This window comes from Perna viridis, chromosome 13 (genome assembly GCF_037379345.1).
Source record: "Perna viridis isolate PV_CMFRI_1.1 ecotype Kerala chromosome 13, ASM3737934v1, whole genome shotgun sequence".
NCBI classification, from domain to species: Eukaryota; Metazoa; Mollusca; class Bivalvia; order Mytilida; family Mytilidae; genus Perna; species Perna viridis.
Genome location: NC_142457.1, coordinates 22,783,249 through 22,803,083, shown reverse-complemented (window position 1 = coordinate 22,803,083; position 19,835 = coordinate 22,783,249). Strand labels below are relative to the sequence as shown.

The 19,835-nt window shown below is 32.9% G+C and overlaps 2 protein-coding genes across 2 annotated transcripts in view; one reads left to right on the top strand and one right to left on the bottom strand.

The window, feature by feature from the left end:
* The window catches only part of LOC148600021 (uncharacterized), a 31,350-nt gene extending 28,826 nt beyond the window's left edge, over positions 1–2,524 (bottom strand). The window contains exon 1 of the mRNA XM_088557298.1: positions 2,450–2,524. Coding sequence (XP_088413424.1) covers positions 2,450–2,457 — 8 coding nt within the window. The 5' untranslated portion in view covers positions 2,458–2,524. The remainder of the gene's footprint in view (positions 1–2,449) is intronic.
* Positions 2,525–5,324: 2,800 nt separating this feature from the next.
* On the top strand, positions 5,325–18,420 carry LOC148600020 (DNA replication factor CDC6-like). Its single transcript, XM_088558040.1, has 13 exons — positions 5,325–5,420; positions 6,547–6,680; positions 7,136–7,223; positions 7,976–8,247; positions 9,011–9,091; positions 9,423–9,911; positions 10,206–10,405; positions 10,998–11,161; positions 11,912–12,018; positions 12,645–12,784; positions 13,166–13,519; positions 14,533–14,673; positions 15,350–18,420. The coding sequence occupies exons 2-13, from the start codon at positions 6,554–6,556 to the stop codon at positions 15,437–15,439; spliced, it is 2,253 nt and encodes a 750-aa protein (XP_088414166.1). The 5' UTR covers positions 5,325–5,420; positions 6,547–6,553; the 3' UTR covers positions 15,440–18,420.
* The last annotated feature ends 1,415 nt before the right edge of the window (positions 18,421–19,835 follow it).

Below are 19,835 nucleotides of genomic sequence, written 5' to 3'. Positions count from 1 at the left end.
TAAAAAAATGTAATCCAGGGACAAAGACCAGACACGGAAAAATCATTAGGAACAGAACATCAGTAAAATCCTATGCATCATGAAGGAGGCTCTAAAAAGATGAATGGCTTAAAGAAGTAGACCTATGGTAAGGGACATAACTCATGAAATCAGTGATATGTTTGTATCACATTCAATTTCACTAAAGTCTTTCAAGCTTTCATTTGAAATAGAATGAAATCAGTCCAAGTTACTTTGATGCTTAGATGAGATGTACAATGCTGAATACAAACATTCCAATGACTTTTAAGAGTCATGCCCCTTACCCTAGATCTACTTCCTTAAAGACATGGTTGCAGATCTGTTTATACTACTTGATGACAATCCGCATTTTTAACCATATTCTATGAAAATAATCTGTAAAATCGTGAACTTTCTAAAATTTTAACAAAGGTACTGTGGAGATATTCGCAATTTGTAGAATGTAATTCTTAGAAAATACGGAAAATATGTGTAAGTAAACACTTCTGTTGTTGGTTGATACATCATCCATTATACATGAAACAAAACCAAGATGCATCATCAACAAGGTCATTATTTAAGTACAAATGCATGTAGCTCCAACCCTCATAAACAAAATCCTTCAGTCATGTTACCTTTTTACATAATTTTATGCCATGCCCACCACTAATCTCTAATTTCTTTGAAAAGGTGTAGTCACCTTTAATAAATCAGTACCAAAATATTCAGTGTCACCAAATGACCACAGAACTATCTTCAATTAACCTTCTGAATTCATTCTTAAGTTGCAGGCAGGGCCATATTTAAAACTAGTGTACATGTGAAATTGTACTTGATTCAATTGCTGTCAAATTTATATGAAACAAAAGACATAGCGTAAAAAACAGTCTGTATCACAATAACTTGCTTTATTCTGTCAAAAACTCTTTCTTACTTGTTGCCAACTGAGTCCCCTATCAACGACATTGACAATTTCCATCAAGAAAATCTGGAACACTGATCAATAGCCTATTGACAGCTATGAATACAAGGAACGTCAAAATGAAAATATGGTTAGAGATACCTTTTTGAACATGGACTTAATCCGAATTCCTCTGACCCTTGCAACCCTCCTTTTATTTTCATTTTGGATACAGATACATCAATGTTGGGACCAGAAGGATGTGCCAAACCCTGAATGCTTCCTAGTTGAAAACATGCAAGCCTTACCTACTATACTGTACATGATTTCAGATTCATATTCCTGTATCCTGAAACCTTTTATGTTGCCAAGATTTCATATTATCTGAAATTTTAATCATTTTTACAGGAGAACCCAGTGAAAGCAAAATCTCATCAAATCAACTTGTCCTGTAACAGCAGCCAAATTTCTGCACCTAAAGTCTGTTTTTGTTCCAGAAACTAAGTTTGCAATTTATGCAAGTTTTTTTTGTAAAAGTTATGAAAGTTGAAGATCATCACAATCCGGTGTAAGACTTCATAGACTAAGGGAACAATTGGAAGGATGTATTCAATTATTCTATGGAATATTCTTCTTCTTGTCGTTCGCCATATTTATGGAATACTAATTGATAAATATTGTTATTGATAGTATTTTCTTTATTTTCCAATCAACTCTGAAATATTTCGGTCATGTAAAAAATTGTTTAGTCCAATGAATTAAGTCTTGTTCACAGGACCATATGCCTGGTGAAAAAATGTGATTTTTTTCTATGTCTATGTTCTATGTCTAAAGTAGTAAGAAAATTAAGGTGCAGTAGCTTCACTTTATCTCATCAAGGATCTGACAAACTACACCTTTGCGTCCACAAAAATTTCTGCAAGACTGCAAAAACTGGTGTTTACCACACAGGAATATAATAAAAATCCCCTGATTTCATTATATCACATTAAAACATGTGTAATCAAAAGGAGTAAGCAACTAAATACTGAATGAGGTATGTTATCAGGTTCCATCTTTTCCATATCATGAAATAATTACAATACAAAATGGTAACATTTCACAAATCTTTCATTCACAACATGAGACAATTTAAAGCAGGTGGTACTTGTACCCTGTACTATCTTTCAAATGAAACATGTACATGTCATGGGACATGTGATTGTGAAGCTCTTGACTTGAACAAATATCAATCAAATGTTTCACACATCTATAGCTTAAGTAGAAACTTAACATATTTACCACAGTTCTTGGTAGGTAATCAACAGTGATTTGCATACAACGATCGAAAGTTTAACATAAACAATACTGTAGTTTTTAACAGATGTACAAGTTATGTGACAAGGCTGAGAATGAGAAAATATGGACGAGAGGCCGTCATTTTAATTATCCAAACGAATAAAACCGTATTTTAAAACCACAAAAATGTTCCTAGACACTTAAAAGAAAACTACTGTTGTAGAAATTCAGGGTCGTTATGTTTAAAGGGGTAAAGATCACATATTTTACCTCGGCATATTGTAATTTAACGATGCAGTCGGTTCGTTTTCTGTGAAAATTCCACTTCCGGTTGGTAAATTAATGACGTTGTATATCGACTTTAAAGGTACCCGGAGCTGGTGTGTAGGGAAGTACACGGTCTGATTAAAATCAGTCCCAAGTTAAATCATTATCGAAAGATAACATTTCAACAGAAAATTTAGTTCCTAAAAAAAAATGCAAAAGTCTTGAAATGGACATTAACAGAGACGTTTAAATCACATTTATTAATATAATTCTGATATAAAATAAAATTTAGAATTTCTGATTCAAAGTAATGCGAGTCTATGTTAATATCGAAGTATCTGACTGTTAAGGATGTTTTTTATAATGGAACAGGGAATGTATTTTATTTTAATATAAAGTCCCTAAATAACATAGTAAGTCATGGATACTTGTCTTAACAGTACGTGACTGTACATGTTCAAACAGCGTTACAAGTTTCTGTCAAATCAGTATCATGAAAATGTACAAATGAGTATGTGCAAACCTAAGTTTGTCTCAAGAACGATAGGTTTATCACAAGCTTAAATTATCTCTTTGATCTCAGACACATTTTACTTAAATGCTATATCAGGTTTAACAATCTCGTGGATAACTTTGGACTAACGTTTGAAGAAATAAATGGAAAGAATTAAATTTCTTGCCACATGCAAATAAAGTTTTACATATAGACACATTATTAATCAGTTTGTTGTTTGTGTGCACTAAGTGACACTTAATTGAAGTTTTAATGAGTCTCACAGATAAAGGATAAACCCAGATAAAAGTATTAACATTTAAACATACAACGAAACAAAGCAAAAATAACATAAACAAAAGGTGAACACACAAAAACATAGCTATTTCAAACAAGCAGAACAAATCAAAACAAGACAAAAACTAACAAACATAAATTATTATATTAATTCTAACAAAAAACATTAATGATGACCTTAATTGGGCGTAAGCTTAATGTTTTCAGTTACACGAAGTCTAATTATAAAGGTATACATTAATTTGCCTACTTTTTACCTTTGTATATGCCTCAATTAAGGTTTATGGTGAACATAAATCGATTTTTGTGATTCCTACGAAGAGATGATGCACTCTTTCTTACGATTGTGTTTACAATTAGCAGATCGACAAATTGAATGGCCTTGAAAGTTTTAAATTTTCTATGATCTATTTATTTTTTTGCGGATTCTGAGTTTCTCTTTAAGGGTGCACCTCATATTCAATTATATTCACATGGGCGGATTTTCAGTTCAGGGTATTCATGAAATTCAAGGCTGCGCGGAGCGAGGCAAGAAGATTTGTGGGAGGGCGAAGAATTTGTGAAACTGAATCGAAAATCCAGATTTCACGCAGTTGTTCCCCTGTTCTTAAGGCTACGTACGTCAGGTCCACCCTAAGTATGAATCATTGCAATTAAGTCACCATTTAGTTCGCAAACACTTCGCAGTCATTTCCACGCCATCTGGTATGCTGTATACATCCTACAGTCTGTTGCCATGATCAACCACCTGCTTCAAATGATTTGTGTATCTCGCAATAATGTAATTATCTCATCGCCGATCTCCATTAGGCTACATCTTTACCCAGTTTCGGCAACTTCATGTGCACAGGACTCATCTCTAAAAACTAACTTGTCGTCAATAAGTAAATAGTTTCTAACCTTTTATTAAAAAAATCAACCCCAAACAATTCCCGACGTAAAGGTTTATAAAAAAAATCATCGAGGGCGAAACATCTCGAAGGCAGTCTTCTGACTCTTTCTCTCTTCTTATTGTTTGTACGTTGTTTTTGTATTGTGATTGTTGAATAATAATAGTACCAGTCGTACGTCTGCTTATTGAACACGGCCATGGAAGATAGCAGTAACATACTTTTTATTCTGTTTTAGTAGCATATGTTCGGGTTTCTCTCTTCAAAGCCAAAATGAAATTCGAACTTCAGGTGCTATTCAGAACTTACCAGCACCAGCTGTCTGATTTTCTAAGCTTTCCCATTTCGCACAAACTTCAGGAACTAAAATCGCGAGTAAGAATAAACGAAAAGGCTGTTATTATCCCGCTATTTATTTCTCCTCCATGCATGCTCCCTTACTTTTGAAGCTTCTAAATATCTGAAATTTCATAAAAGATAGGTTTCAATATGTTATCATGGCTACTGGTTTTAGTGACAATGTTCACCAAATAATGCACTTCGTATATTCTAGAACTCCAAACTTCAAGGATCTAAAAAAAGGGATATCTTATTTAGGGAAAAGTGTCTGGAATTTGACTGCCTTAAAATAGCTTTATAGTTTATTTCAAGATATATCTTGATTAATTTTTTGGGCGCAAAATGTCGTCAGCCAAAAACAAAATGAGATGAAAATTTGAGAATAAAGTACATGTACTATATCTGTAGCTATGACAGTGCACGAGCTGCAATTCACAGAACGGGATTGGACATCTCTAAGCAGATGTTCCAAATGGACGAAATATTACATCATTGAATTTAAAAATATTTGTTCTTAGCGGAATAAATGTTCATTGATGTATATATACCTCGAGGAAAATTAGTCTCAAGTCTGTGAGTGAACAGTCATTCAGCATTTTTCTGTTTTTTTTTTTCTTATACCTAAAGGACGATTATTTTTTGTTCGAAGTATTTATATTTTTTTTACCAATTTTCTCCTTAATTATCCTTTCCAAATGAAAATTGTTTCTTCGTCCTTTTATCAAATGGCAAAGTAAAACTACAAAAAATATAGTTAAACATTTTCATAAGGGACGACAACCGAAAGAACGACTTGTCTTAGTTGAGTTGGTACCTTTCATTTAGATCTTTTGAACAAAATATTTTTTCCTCTCAGCCAATCAAACACTAGATACAAAACTTTCCCGCCACCAGCATTGTTTACTTTTTACTGACTGTTGGAGGTGGCAGACAGAGAAGTTATTGAGGTGGAAAGGTATGGTAACCTAAATCATGATGAAAAGGCCTTTTTATTTTAACGAACAAATGAATTAATTTAAAACACAGAACATTTCTCATCTGAAAGCCATGTGATCGCCGACTCGCGATCATTTTTTGGAACTTTTTTTATGTTCTTTATATTTTTGCCCTTTAATTTGGTATGGTCTAAAATGTTTGACTTTTGACTGCAGAAAAACGATCAACCAAGAAAAATTAGAGAAGTATATATTATTTTCTTGATTAGAAATGAATTGAAATGGACTTCACCACATCTCATGCAATTTTCAGTTCTCAACATATCGTAAGAATGAATATATAGCAGAACATTATTTGGGTACGAGGAAAATTTGGTATAGGTATCGGTATGGGTTACACATTTTAGACCATACCCTTTAATTTCAGGGGACACCTGCATAATTTAGGTTTCACTAACTTGTGCTGGTTTGTTGTGAACACAAGGTTAACAAAATAGTTGAAATCAATTAACATTCTCAGTTATTGTGAACTTTTATATGATAAGCCTATTTTTTGCTCTCAAAATCAAGTTTTGTCAATGAGTAATCAAAGGAACCAAGATTCTAGCAATAATCAAAAGAATGTTATCCAGGGACAAAGACCAGACATGAAAAACAGACACAGCAAAGAACAAAAGTAACCAAAATAAAACATACAAAGTAACAAAAGTAAATGAGCAATCCGGACTCCACTAAAAACTGGGAGCATGGACCAGGTGCATCAGTAGGGTAAGCATCCACAGCTTTTCTAGAAACACTTGCTGAATTGCTCATAAAAAGTCAAATCTACGGTAGACGAAAGAAGAAAGGAAAACTATGACACAGTTAATAAATCAATTTTCATGGTGCAGATGGATACAATGTTAATGATCCACGAGGTCATGATGAGGACCATAATATTGCACTGTTGATGTTGACCAAGACTTCCCATAATACAAGCTGGCCCTAGTGTTTAAAGTTCAAACAACCACTTCCTAAATGCATAAAGTCATTTCAAATATATGTCAGTTCCAACAGAATGTTTTTGACCCATTTATTGTTTCAGAGCATCTTCATTTTTAGGATGTTGCTGATGGTCTTCATAACTGTTATTCTTCTTTATTTTAGAAGAAAAATGTCTGCTGCAGTTCAAAGAAAGCTAGAATTTCCTGTAAGGAAATCTACACGCCTTAGGTCTAAAGACATAAATAGTTGTGAACCAGATTTAAAACCGGACTCGCCTAGGAAAAGGACAAAAAATGGTATTTTCTAGTGATATGGATATTCCATTAACATTGTATCACTTTCCCAACAGAAAATGTCCCATTAATATTAAATATGTAGTATTTTGCCAAGAAAGACGCATTGAATTAATGAGTGTCTTTCAAATTGGCACAATTTAAAATGTTTTACTGCTTTAAACAGTGTATACACTGATGTTCTGGGCTTTTTCAATCTATCTCTCCTTCCGATATGGAAAATTTTGAATTGAGAAATCATGGATTGTGAACTAAATATACAAAGTTCAACACTTTAATTATATAATGTGTGTCAATATTTCATGCACAATTGAGAGAAATTTGTTTCCTTGTAATGATTTGTATTTAGCATCAACACTCTGGCTGCTGTACTGTTGGATTAAGAATGAAAAAAAAGATATGAAAAATATAAACATGTAGTTTTACTCTAGTGTAAAGGCATAGTTTCAATTTTACAGTTGAACAAGACAAGAATATAGAGTGCTCACCAACAAAATTGAAGAGAGGTCAAAGGTCAAATAGACAGCAAACACCATCGGTTGACAGGTACTGACTTCCTCCATACTTGCCTAATAGTCCTTTAGTTTCACTCGTGTTACATGTACATTCAATCTTATTAAAATTAGACCTATCAATTGTTCCATTTAGTCACTGCATGTAGGATCTAACAGCACTTCATTCCACTTTCTGTTCTAATGACCTTTCTCATCAGCCAATTAGATTTCATCTTTCATGAATTTGAAAGCATTATTCAGAGGGGAAACCTTGAGGATTCTAAAATGGTCATAAAAAAAAACCAAAAAGCAGAATGGAGTGTTGTTAGATCCTACATGCAGTGACTGAATGGAACAATTTGATGGTTTTCACTTAAATTAGATTGATGTACAATTATTTGTAGATTTTGTTTCATGTTTTGGTAAAACATGTACCGAAATATATAACATGGAAAAGTGCTCGACTATTAAACTTGAAATAGAAAGAGTAACTAAATACTTAAGTTTCAGGAGTTTGAGATTCATAACCCTCAATTGCCACTCAGTTGTTTCCTCACTGTTACTATAGACTCCCTGATTTTCTTGAGATGTCCATTTACTTGAAACTCAGAAAAGTCTGGGATTTTCCACTTATGAAATTACATGTAGAATTTGAACCCTAGAGCTTAGTAGTGAATAAAACCTTGGACTCATTCTTCTCTTGCAATGAATGCTTGATGTGTTGCACACTTTCATTGTATCTTATCATTTGTAAATCATATTCATGGTTAATTCATCTTGATCCACAATATGTTTTCCTATCAGGTCAGTCAGGAGCTCTAGTCTCAGGCAGAGATCTGAAACACCATCAAATAGTAAAACAGTTAAAGATGAAGTAGAAACGCCCAGTAGGAAATGCAAGCGCCAATCACAAACCCCAAGCACTAAAAGGGAAGGTAGACAGAAAAATGCTGAGACACCAATTCGAGGGAAAAACAAATTGCGTGATCCAGCAGAGAGCAAGGCAACATTGAAACTGAAGAGGAGAAATCAGTTAGACGAGGATACTTGGGAACTTATCTCAACAACTGAGTCTGGTTAGTATCAGTATATAAAGTGCTTTACATCAGCTTAATTATGATGAGCTTCCTAGAATTGTCTTGCTCATTGATATGATTTGTAGCTATATGTGCCTATGATGGACAGAGCTTAGTGTCATATTAAAATACAAAACTGTGCCTCCCCACTTTTGCAATTGTGTACTTCTCTGTCGACAAATTTCATCAGAATATTTTTTAGCCATTCATAATTCTGGTCTTCAATTCTACATATATTGGACGTGGCAGAAGTTCGGTCCATATTACATTATATCCTACTTCATGAAGCTGATGCAGGGCTTAGTAGTGAAGTAAGTTTGAACAAATGTGTACCGGTATACAAATATATGTATACAGCTGTACTTCTTACGTCTTCTGTCATTCTTGGCATAACAGTTTTTTCAGCAACTACATTTGTATATGTCACAGCTGCTTGATTTTTTGGGAAGTTTGATATTGGTGTGTAATGTGGAATTTGATTCAGGCCTGGTCAATAACAACTTTCTGTTTTAAGCCGCAGTTGGTATTTTGTCCAAAGACATACATGTATAATTGAAAAGCTGAGCACTGCTAGTCAGCTTTGGCTCCCAATTCTTTTTATACACTGCCATACTAAATAGTTACATGTTTGTCCATCTTCCAACAGTTTCCAGATGGTAACTTTAGACTTACAAACTTTGTGTAGTTATTGAATGTCATAAACAGATCAAGTTCAAATTTTAATTCATGGATTATTAACACTTTTGTTATTTTTTTTTTGTAGATGATGAAAATTCTGCTCCTAACTTGTGTGTAAAGCCTAAAAGTCCAAGAAAAACAATTACTGAAGATAAAATCACAGAAAGTAAGTGATAGTTTGACAAACTTTAACTTTTTGTGACTGCTGTCCTAGTGGGCAAGTTGACAAAAATTTCACTTGCTACATGTGTTTGACAATTTAATATTGTAAAAGAAAAAAATTATGCCTTGCCCCAGATGTTGATTGAAACGACATCTTTTTTTTTTTTGGCTGATATATATTGTATTTATCATTATATTGAAAACAAGTTATAAAAAAAATTATGCGTTGCCCCAGATGTTGATTGAAACAACATTTTCTTTTTTTGGCTGATATATTGTATTTATCATTATATTGAAAACAAGTTATATGTGCTTATTTTTGTGCTATGTTACAGAATTTCCATTTTCTCCTAAGAAGCTGTCACAGCCATTTCAGTCTCCAGAAGGGAAATCCCTGCCATCTCCATGCATAGTACCACAGAATGTTATCATCTCCCCAGAATATCCACCTTCCCCAAAGAAACACCTACTGTCTCCCAGGGGATCTGACCATCCCTTGTCTCCAAGGAAGAATTTAACCAATGATCATCTTCACTCACCAAGAAGAAACCTGTTGTCGCCTAAGAAGTCTGATTTCTCCCTTTCACCACGTAAAATGATGTCACCCAATAGAAATGAAAATGTGCTGCCTTCTAGGAACTTGCTGATGTCTCCAGGAACAATGATGAGTAATCTTTCCCTATCGTCTCCTGTCAGGATACCACTGTCACCAAGGAAGATGGACAATAATATCATGGCATCACCAGGGAAAAGTAAACCCATGGCAATGTCTCCGGTCAAATCACTGTTTTCTCCTCATTCTCTTAAATTGGAAAAACAAGAAGGTATGATTTTTCAAGTAAGTTTCAGATTTTTACTGAATAGTCTGTATGAAAAATACTATTTGTTTGACACACACAATTTTAGTGCTTACATAATGAGTGAGCATGAGTAGAGCTAACCCAGAATTATCAAAGAAAATGACATAGATCCAAATGTAGTCTTATTTCAATTTTCAGTAATAGTCTCAAGTTCTGTTTCAAGTTGCACTATTTTTTTTCTTGGTTTTCATAAGAATAGGACATTTTTAAACTGAAATATATAACTATTTTTGGAAACATCCATGTTTTCGGTTTCAGCCCAGGCATACCATTTAGCTAAGCAGTCTTTCCACACAGCCAAGCCTGATAGACTAGTGGGCAGAGAGATAGAAATGGAAACAGTGAACCAGTTTGTACGTGGTCATGTGACCAAAAAAACAGCTGGTAGCTTGTACATTTCAGGAGCACCTGGTACTGGTAAAACAGCTGTGCTATCACATATTTTGGACAATGTCAGAGTGAGTATCTATATACAGGTTTTTACCAGGTAAAGAACTACACTGAATACAGCTTACAATTATGTGAAAATGCTTCAGATTATTGTTTATCAAACATGTGCAGGTCATTTTATGTCTCATTTAAGAAGTGTAAAAAGATTGTTACTGCGCTGGCTTGAGTTTGGTCGGGAAAATATTTTTTCCTCCAAGTTTTATGATTCTGTAAAAACCATGATCAAAGAAGTGGTAAAATGTTGCTTTAAAAAGAGAATGGCATTGAAATTATTTTGGTAGGGACAGTATTACAGGGAGGATTTTTTCCCCCTTTTTTACCTGAATTCCGGTAATTGAAATCCGGATTTTACCGTTACGATTCTTTTTTTACGTTTATTTATTTCTGATTTGACCAATTTCAGTTTTGTTTGATAAACTCGTAAAATCGTCCCTTGTATTATTGGTAGATAGGGTAATTTTAATTCTGGCCTGACAATAAGGTAAGAAACCATCAGTAACTAAATTACTTCTTTAGTTGTAAGTACATGTATTTTGAGTCTAGTTACATTTATATAAAGTACCCAATGAAATGTGAATGACTGAACTTTCTGTAATGCAGGCTATTCACAGTTGCAAGTCGATATACCTGAACTGTATGACACTGAAGGATTCTGCCACTGTTTATGGTAAACTCTACACAGATCTGACAGGAAAATCTCCACCATCAGCCAAAGACAGGCTTAGAGCTATAGAGAAATACATTACATCTTCTGGTCCCAGCATGTAAGTTACATAATGTATTGGAAGACTAATAATTTGAATTAATAAAGGAAAAAGAGCAGAAAAATCAATGATTTTACAATGCAATTAAAATCGTTTTATTTTCAAATTCATCTGTTGATAAATGTTACAGGTAATTGCTCGATAGAAAGTTTAAATTTTCTAAGAGTCCAGTTCACTATGAAAGGAAGTACATCTGCTGTTAGTGATTTAATTGAGGGAAAACTGATTCTATTCCTCAGGGATGATTTTTTCCTGCTTTTTAGTGGATTTTGCTAAATGAAATCCTGATTTTACTGTTATGATTCTTTTTTTTTTTTTACTGTTCATTTATTTCTGGTTTTACCAAACTCCCCTTTGTATGATGACCTTGTAAAATCATCCCTGATTCCTTAAATTTCATCTTTGTATGTGCTGCAACTGATTTTTGTACCTGATGTATATTTCATTTAATGATCACCAAATGTTCTACTGCATAGAAAATGACCCAATACATTTCAATTAGAACCAGAAAATCAGGATCCAGATGGGATTTTGTTCTGCTTTAAAACATTAATCTCTCGTTTCTTATATCTAAATTATACCATTATGTTTTTGTTTTTGTTTTTTTTACTATTAACTTCCAATTTCACCAATTTCCATTTGTTATTGGCTTTAGATGTGAGCTTGTATGAAATGTTACTATAAGATTAGAAAATGTTTATTGATGTATTGCTATCAAAACCATTCATTAAAGTCTATTTTTTTCTACAGAATAATGGTATTAGATGAGATTGACCAGCTTGACAGTAAGAACCAGGAGATCTTGTACACTATTTTTGAATGGCCATCATTACAGAAATCCAGATTAGTTTTAATTGGTAAGTCTGGCTGTATGGTTTTCAAGAAGATATGACAGATGCAAATTTACAGCCTTATAGCAATGATTCGTATACTATACTTGAATAGACTTGAACAAACATAGTTTCTTAGTATGCTCTTTTGCTGTATCAATGCAGTGATATACCACTCCCAAGACTTGATAATACACAGTTTCTTAATTGGCAAAATTGCTCTCTCAAAGCAATGATTTGTAATCTACTGAGTCCTCAGAAACTTGATCAAACGCAGTTTCTTAGTTGTTAAAATTTCTGCGTCAAACAATATTACTTGGAGAGTTTTGAGCTCACACAGTTTATAAAATTTGATATAAGCCATTAATATTACACAAATCAATGTATGTATACATGGAAAGATGTTAGTTCTTTTCTCTGAGACAAAACAAAACAAATGTACGTGTAGTACTGAAAGCACATGAAGAGCTAACTTAGCTATACTTTGAAGTCACAAAAAATGTAGTTGAATTCCTCTTATTTTGTAAAATTGGAAGAAAAAAAATAGTCAGTATGAAAGTAAGATTGATCGGAATTAAATTTTCATTAATTATATCATTCTGATATTTGCTATGAAGAAAAAAATAAAAGAAATCATCCTCTCCTTTTGAAAGGGATTGCCAATGCATTAGATTTGACTGACAGAACATTACCCAGATTACAAGCTCGTCCTAACTGTAAACCGCAGCTGTTGAACTTTGCCCCTTACAACAAGGACCAAATAGCTGAAATAATTAAAGATCGACTGAAAAAGGTTGGTATATAATATAAAGTTCTGTCCTGTTATTTCATTTTATGAAATAGGTATGCATATTTGCTGTTGATGACAATCGTGTCCTTGGGAATTCCATAGTATAAAGTTTAGCCAAGGCTTTGACTGTCTTAAATAATGCCAAGAGAAACTAATGGATTTGTTTCCTGCAACAGGTAAATAAAAATAGGGGAGATAGGTAGACAAATCATTTTATTTTTCTAAAGCATATTTTATTGAGTTAATGGGGAAACAATCCAGGCTGACTAAATGGATGGCAGGAAACCAGACATATTTTTTGTTGCTTAATGTTCAATATCTAATTAACACTTGCTTTTCCTTGTTAATTGATTGTTCTATATTTATTCATTTGTACAAAAACAGATAGAAGATAAAGGCTTTGCCGTAATGGAACCTAGTGCTGTCCAATTCTGTGCTCGTAAAATATCGGCTGTCGCTGGAGACATGCGGAAAGCTTTAGATGTCTGTCGTAGAGCTGTGGAACTAGTAGAGCATGAAGTCAAAGCACAACAGGTCATCCGAAGTCCAACAAAAAGGCCTCCATTAGTGCCAAAAAAGATTGGTGTGGTCCAGATTAACAAAGTCCTATCAGAGGTTTATGGGTCTAGCTCCGTATCAAACAGTCAGGAGAGCATACCTCTACAACAGAAACTGATTGTGTGTACACTTCTGCTGATGGTCAAGCAAGGAAAATTTAAGGAAGTCACCATGGGAAAGGTATAAAGTAAACATCAATTTAAAGAGTAATCAAGGGAACCAAGGTTATAGCGGTAATCAAAAGAATGTATTCCAGGGACAAAGACCAGACATGGAAAACAGACATACACAACAAAGAACATAAAGTGACTAAAATCATACATACAAAGTAACAAAAGTAAATGAGCAACTTGGGACTCCACTAAAAACTAGGAGCATGGACCAGGTGCACCGGTAGGGTAAGCGTCCTCTGCTTTTCTAGGAACACCCGCCGTGTAAAAATTATTAAACCTCAATTTAAGTTATTCAACAAAACTGACAATATTGGGATTGGACCAGATGAAACTTTTTATGGAGGTCCTGAAGTATGACATGATCAGTGGAAGAACCATAACTCTTGTTAAAATCTAGCACCATGTTGAGACTGAAATACAGAAAAAGAATTTGGTCTAGTATAAGTGAAGGCCATGTGAGCTATTGCCATCACTTGGCGCCCGTCATTGTCGTAGTCTGTTAATAATTTTTCAAAAATCTTTTCCTCTGAAACTACTGTGAGGAATTATATGAAACTTTGCACAGATGTTCCTTAGGGTATCTTGCACAAAAGCTATGTTTAGATTTTTGATCTGTCAAAAAACATGGCTGCCATTACTAAAAATAGAACATAGGGATCAGACCGTAGATTTTGGATTATATATCTTCAAAACCGTCAGGTTTATCCAAATTCTGACTTAGGATATAAGTGTTCAGCATGATGAGATCTATCTGTGTTCAAATTTTCATTTTTATCTGTTAAGCCATGTATTGATCTTTATGATAAGTCCTACCAAAATCTTTGTGGGTCAAAATTATTAGTAAACTTCCTGTTAAATTTATTGCCATTAAAAGATAAAATTTAACCATGTGAGCGCTTCAGGCTCTTGGGAGCCTCTTTTTTTTAATCAATATTGAAGAAAATAAAACTTTTTATGATGTCATCCATACTTGTGTATGAATACATGAACACCTGTCCTTCATTTTTTTTGTATTCACAGCTCCATGATACATATAACAAGATCTGTAAGAAAAGACAAATGGCTGCTGTTGATTATACAGAGTACCAAGGTATCTGTAGTTTGCTAGAAACCAGAGGAATTATGGGTATTAAAAAAATTAAAGATGGCAGACTAGCTAAGGTATGTAAAACATGGAAATAGTAGAACAAAAATAGGGTGGTTTTTTTTTTTTTGGCATTCCTTTACATCTTTTATGTGTACCCTATTACAGATTTTTGTTGCTATATCTGTAAGATGAAAACCATAATGCATTTCACTCATCTATTTTCTGGCTCTGAACATTTTTGGGGATATAGAAAAAGGTGAAAAAGAATGCCTCCATCTTGCATTGTTTCATTAAACTACGAACTTCACTTTGCATGATCTGTGATGTGATCAGTTTCCTTACAACAGATCTTTTAAGAAAATTGTTAGACACCCATCAAAGATGGTTCAAGTACACAAATGTCCGTCCATGTCAACATGTTGCACTATAACTTTTGAACCCCTTGTTCAGTTTACTTACAAACTTTTGTTTGTTATGATGATCCAAAGTGTATCTTTTTTGAAGAAAATTCCAGGTTTAGTTTCTGAGTTTAAAAATATTATATAAAGCGAAAGTCATTATATTGTAAGGGTAAACTTCAGGATAATATATGACATGGGATTTAAAAACTCCATTTCATTTCATCATGGGGATGGTTGTATCATGGGCTCATTGCCCGGCTTTTATTTTTTAGAAATCTTAACGTGAAAAGTGTTTTTTGAAACTTCCTGATCTTGAAAGCATGACTGATGTTTAAATTATATATTTCAGATTGTTTTAAAGTTAGATGAGCGGGAACTAGAACACACGCTTCAAGACAGAGTGCTGATGTCTTCAATTATGAAAGATGGATTACCTTGATAAATGTTGAAAAAAAAATAGAAAAAAAAACAGGAGTGGTTCTAACCCATGAAAAACCAAAGACCCAAGATGCTTTCCAGTGATATGAACTGGTAGTGCATGCAGAGAAAAAAAGTCTTTTTCAAAGTTTGGTATTAAAATATGATACTCTACACATATGTAACTGGAGGGTGTCCATGGGGTTGATTTTAAAGGGCATTTTAAGGAGCGATGCTAATTTCTTTTTATGTGTTGCTCACAGTAGTGTAGAATTTTTGAAAATTCAAGGTTTTTTCTGAAGATTAACTTCCCCTCCATCTATGGCTTTTTCCTAAACTTAACAAATCCTTTCAGAAGGTTAAGTTTCATCTGCCTCTGATAATTGGAAATGTGAATCTTACAACAAATTTTTGACCAAAAATGATTATGATTAAAAGTAAAAAAAAATTTCAGTTGTAAACATGATCCAAAAACTACTAATTTTCAGCCTAATAAAGGAAAATATGTCACTTATTTAAGTGATGGTCAAAATTTTCAGTTTCTCATATTTAAGGTTTAGGTACATGTAATACCTGCCTATTGAAGTTGAATTCATGTGATATTTACCTTTTAAGAAAACTTCCAGGGAGCTGTATTTTTTAACTCAAAGGTTGTTTGTAAAAATTATTACTGGGAACCCATGTGTTCATCCCTATGCTAGTCAAAAGGTATTGTGATAAAATAACTGAATTCCAGGGTGTATAAAATTCACAGATGTGAAATACTGTAAGAATTGTAATTAAGTATAAATCTGAGATTGATATATCATTGCTGTTTAATTTGTATGGTTGAGGATGTAGAAATTTTTTTGTAGATTGATATATCACTGCTGTTCAATTTATATGGTTGAGGATGTAGAAATTTTTTTTGTAAAACAGGATTTGCAAGTACTTAAGTTAATGAGGTATGAATGAAGTAATTGTTTGAATTAATTGTAGTGTGATTCTCTTCAACAGCAATTTTGTTCTAATTCTTCAAAAAACTAAAAAAAAAAAAAAATCAGTTAAAATTCTCATTTTAATTATTTAGTTAAATGATGGTTGAAAAAAACTAAGTTGCTGTTGTGTGGTAGTATTTTCTAGCATTTGTCAGGGTTCTTAGGCAATTTTAGTGTAATTTCTAGTAAATCTGTTCAATTAAACTTAAGAAATTTCAGTTTTCTAGAGTTAAGATAATTTAATAATTTTCTTATCTGGTAATGTTTTTTTTTCAATTTGTGTAAAATAGTGTTGTGTACACAATGAATTTATTTTTTTGTATTACTGCCCAGAATTATTCCCTAAATCTTTTCTTTACTCTAATTTTTTTGTGGTGGGAGCCCTGACTAATGCATCCAGTCTTAAATTGTATAATTTATTATTCAGTATTTATAGTAGTAGTATATTGTTGTAGAATTAATAATATATTATTTATTTTAATTTAAAAAAAAAATAAGTGTTGTGGTAGTAATTAGGATAAAAGTTGAATGATATGAATGTTAGTAAAAAGTTATTTGTAAATTTGTGACTGATTCCTGTGATTTTGTTAGTTCAATTGAACCACACAGAGAAATTCTTACCAAAGGTACAATTGTAAACATGGATGATGAATTGGAACTCATAGAAATAAGATTTGAGAAGCAATTAGATTTTCGAAACCACAAAATGTTGCCGTTGACAGTATGTTGCTATGGAACATGAGTATGATTGTTCATTTTATTTAATAGGTTTATTGCATGAATACTGGGGATTATTATTCCAATTAGAATTTTATATTGCACAAGTTTACGAGTGCAGTATGCATTGTACAAGAAATAATATTCCCTAGTATTCATGCCATAATCTGTTTATTGTGTGGCAATATAATTTAGTCTTGTTTAAAATGAACTTTTGTCATGAATAGATAATGTCACAATTTTAACTATATTTGCACTAGTGCAATATGGAAGTTTATTGCGCACTGATGTTGCATTGCTTTTTATTGGGGAAATCATATTGCGATACAATAATATTCTTTACTATATCTGTCTATGCGTATATAATACAAATTTAGGGTATTAAACATAACGAAAATCAGTATTGTTGTATTTTATGATTAATAATACAGTGGAGAAAAAAATTTCAGTCATCTGATAGCAAATGTTCAGGTAAAAGTGTGTAGCTTTGAACTATATATTGTATTATAATGTTGGTGCCATTTTTTTTTCTGCTTTAATATTACACCATGTGTATTTTTGATTTTGTACAATATTTTCTTGTTATAAACATTTCTGTCATTTTGAGGTTTAAAGTACTGGGAAAGTGAAATATGAAGATTTTGATATTTTGAACCTATTTCTGTAATTAGAATTTTCAATATTTTTAGTATTTATATTTGTAATTTTATGTCAAAAATAAAAAAAAAATATTTCAGGAATCTGATATTATGAATTATTGCAAGTAATGAAGTAGTTATAGTATATTGATTGCCAAGAATAATAAAAAAATATATATATAATCATTTATATGTAATAATGTGTTGAATCTGAATTTTTCCATAGGGTTTGTAAGTCTTGTCACATGACTCCATGATTTCATGAGAATGGGTCCTCATCTCCCATTCAAATGCATAGAGATTCGTCATTAACATAGCTTTGAGTTCAATGTTAAAAGCAAAATATATTTTTGTGAAAAAATACTGATAAAAAATGACAAATATCTAGAACTACTGAATAAAAATGTTAAGAAAAGCATAGAAATAGAAGATTTTGCATAGTGATACAGTGTTTTCATTTCCCGGAAGTGAACAATAAGATATAGACCGACCTTCGGATTTCAATACGTTCTACATCTAAAATTCTGGAAGGAAAACTGAAACTAGAACGAGACTTGCAAACCCTATACATGCAACTTTACTATCATGATATGTAATTTTTAAATGAAATTTTAATGCTCAATTTTTATGTTCAGTAAGGCAAGTTGTTGCGCAATAAACTGTTGACTTGATGATTAGTTGTTTGAATTTTTTGGTAGGAATACCTCAAGGATGTTCACTGGTCTATTTAAGAAGTACAAGAATTTCTAGGGTTGTGCAATCTTTGAAGATCTTTAATGCTAGAACAATGAGAAAGAAGAAAAAAATTGACCTTTTGAATTATGAGCATTTAAGTAGCAGTCTTCGTAAGAATCATGTAAAATCTGAAAAATGTGATACATCCCTTAAAATGTTACAATTATGTTTATTTTTGTAATTACAGCTGCAGTAGCTGTCATTTTTGTAAATTTTTGTTTTTTTTCAAAACATACCTTAACTTTGAATTATTTCTACTAAATAGTACATTTCTTGTACAATATCATTTGATATCCACAAATAAAATGCATTAAATACACGAAATAGGTGTCTATTTATTTATTGTCTTGCAAGACAAAAAATCGACCTAGATAACTTCGTATGCATGTGACCTCTGGTGACCTTAGTCCGCACATGTTCTATAATGGTCGCTTCTTTCATAACATATCCGATTGCAAAGCAATAGTCATTCAACGGCAAGGAAGACCGACGGACTCAAGCCGTAAACAGGGGCGGGTCCAGGTAAGGGCGTAATGGGCGTACGCCCCCCCCCTTTAAAAAAAAAAAAAAAAACTATCGTTATAATCTGCAAGTATTGTATTGAATGATGGCAATTTATCATATTCATTAATTAAACACGTACTCTGATTTCTTTTTATACTGATTCCCCAATTTGATGGGTCATCATCAACCGTAAAATTTCGTTTCTCGGAGTCCGGCGTGTTCGACTCTGCGATTAGTATCCATTGTTGTTGATGTGATAAAGAATTCGCAAAGATGTCGATGTCAAAAACAAAACGTCAAAAGACCTTAAAATCGTATCAAGGTGTCTTGGACACCTTTTTTAAACAACCAAAACGGTAAGTAAATCAGTATAATACATGAATTTTGGTTGTTTTGTGTGACACTAACTTCGATTCCACATTAAAGCAATACTCAGAACGAAAGAACTTTATTCTTCAGTGTTTATTTGTCTTGTATCATGTGTGTCGTTCAACGAAACCCGAACTTAATCAAAAATAGAGGGATTACTTCATAATTTGATGCTAAATTGTTGAAATTCTGGAGCTTCTGATTTTCCCCATGGACCCTCAACCTTAATCACGCCTCTCGTTCATAAAATCCTGGCCTAGGTATTGAAATGTTAAGTTACTCCTTATACCCTTGAGTTTGGAATTTCTCGTTATTGGTCTACTGCTGTTAAGATCCATCCAATCATTCTAATATACCATAGACAATTAATGGAGAAAACTCGGCATAAAAAATGTCACACCCTGACACTTTAACTATAAAATATACATGCTCCAAGTCAGGAACCGTTACATTAGTGCAATTCTCTATTATTTTATGT

Coding starts and splice junctions, on each gene's coding strand:
- LOC148600020 (XM_088558040.1), top strand. CDS start 6,554: ATGTCTGCTGCAGTTCAAAGAAAGCTAGAATTTCCTGTAAGGAAATCT. Junction 6,681..7,135: donor TAGGAAAAGGACAAAAAATG/GTATTTTCTAGT, acceptor TCAATTTTACAG/TTGAACAAGACAAGAATATA. Junction 9,912..10,205: donor TAAATTGGAAAAACAAGAAG/GTATGATTTTTC, acceptor TTTCGGTTTCAG/CCCAGGCATACCATTTAGCT.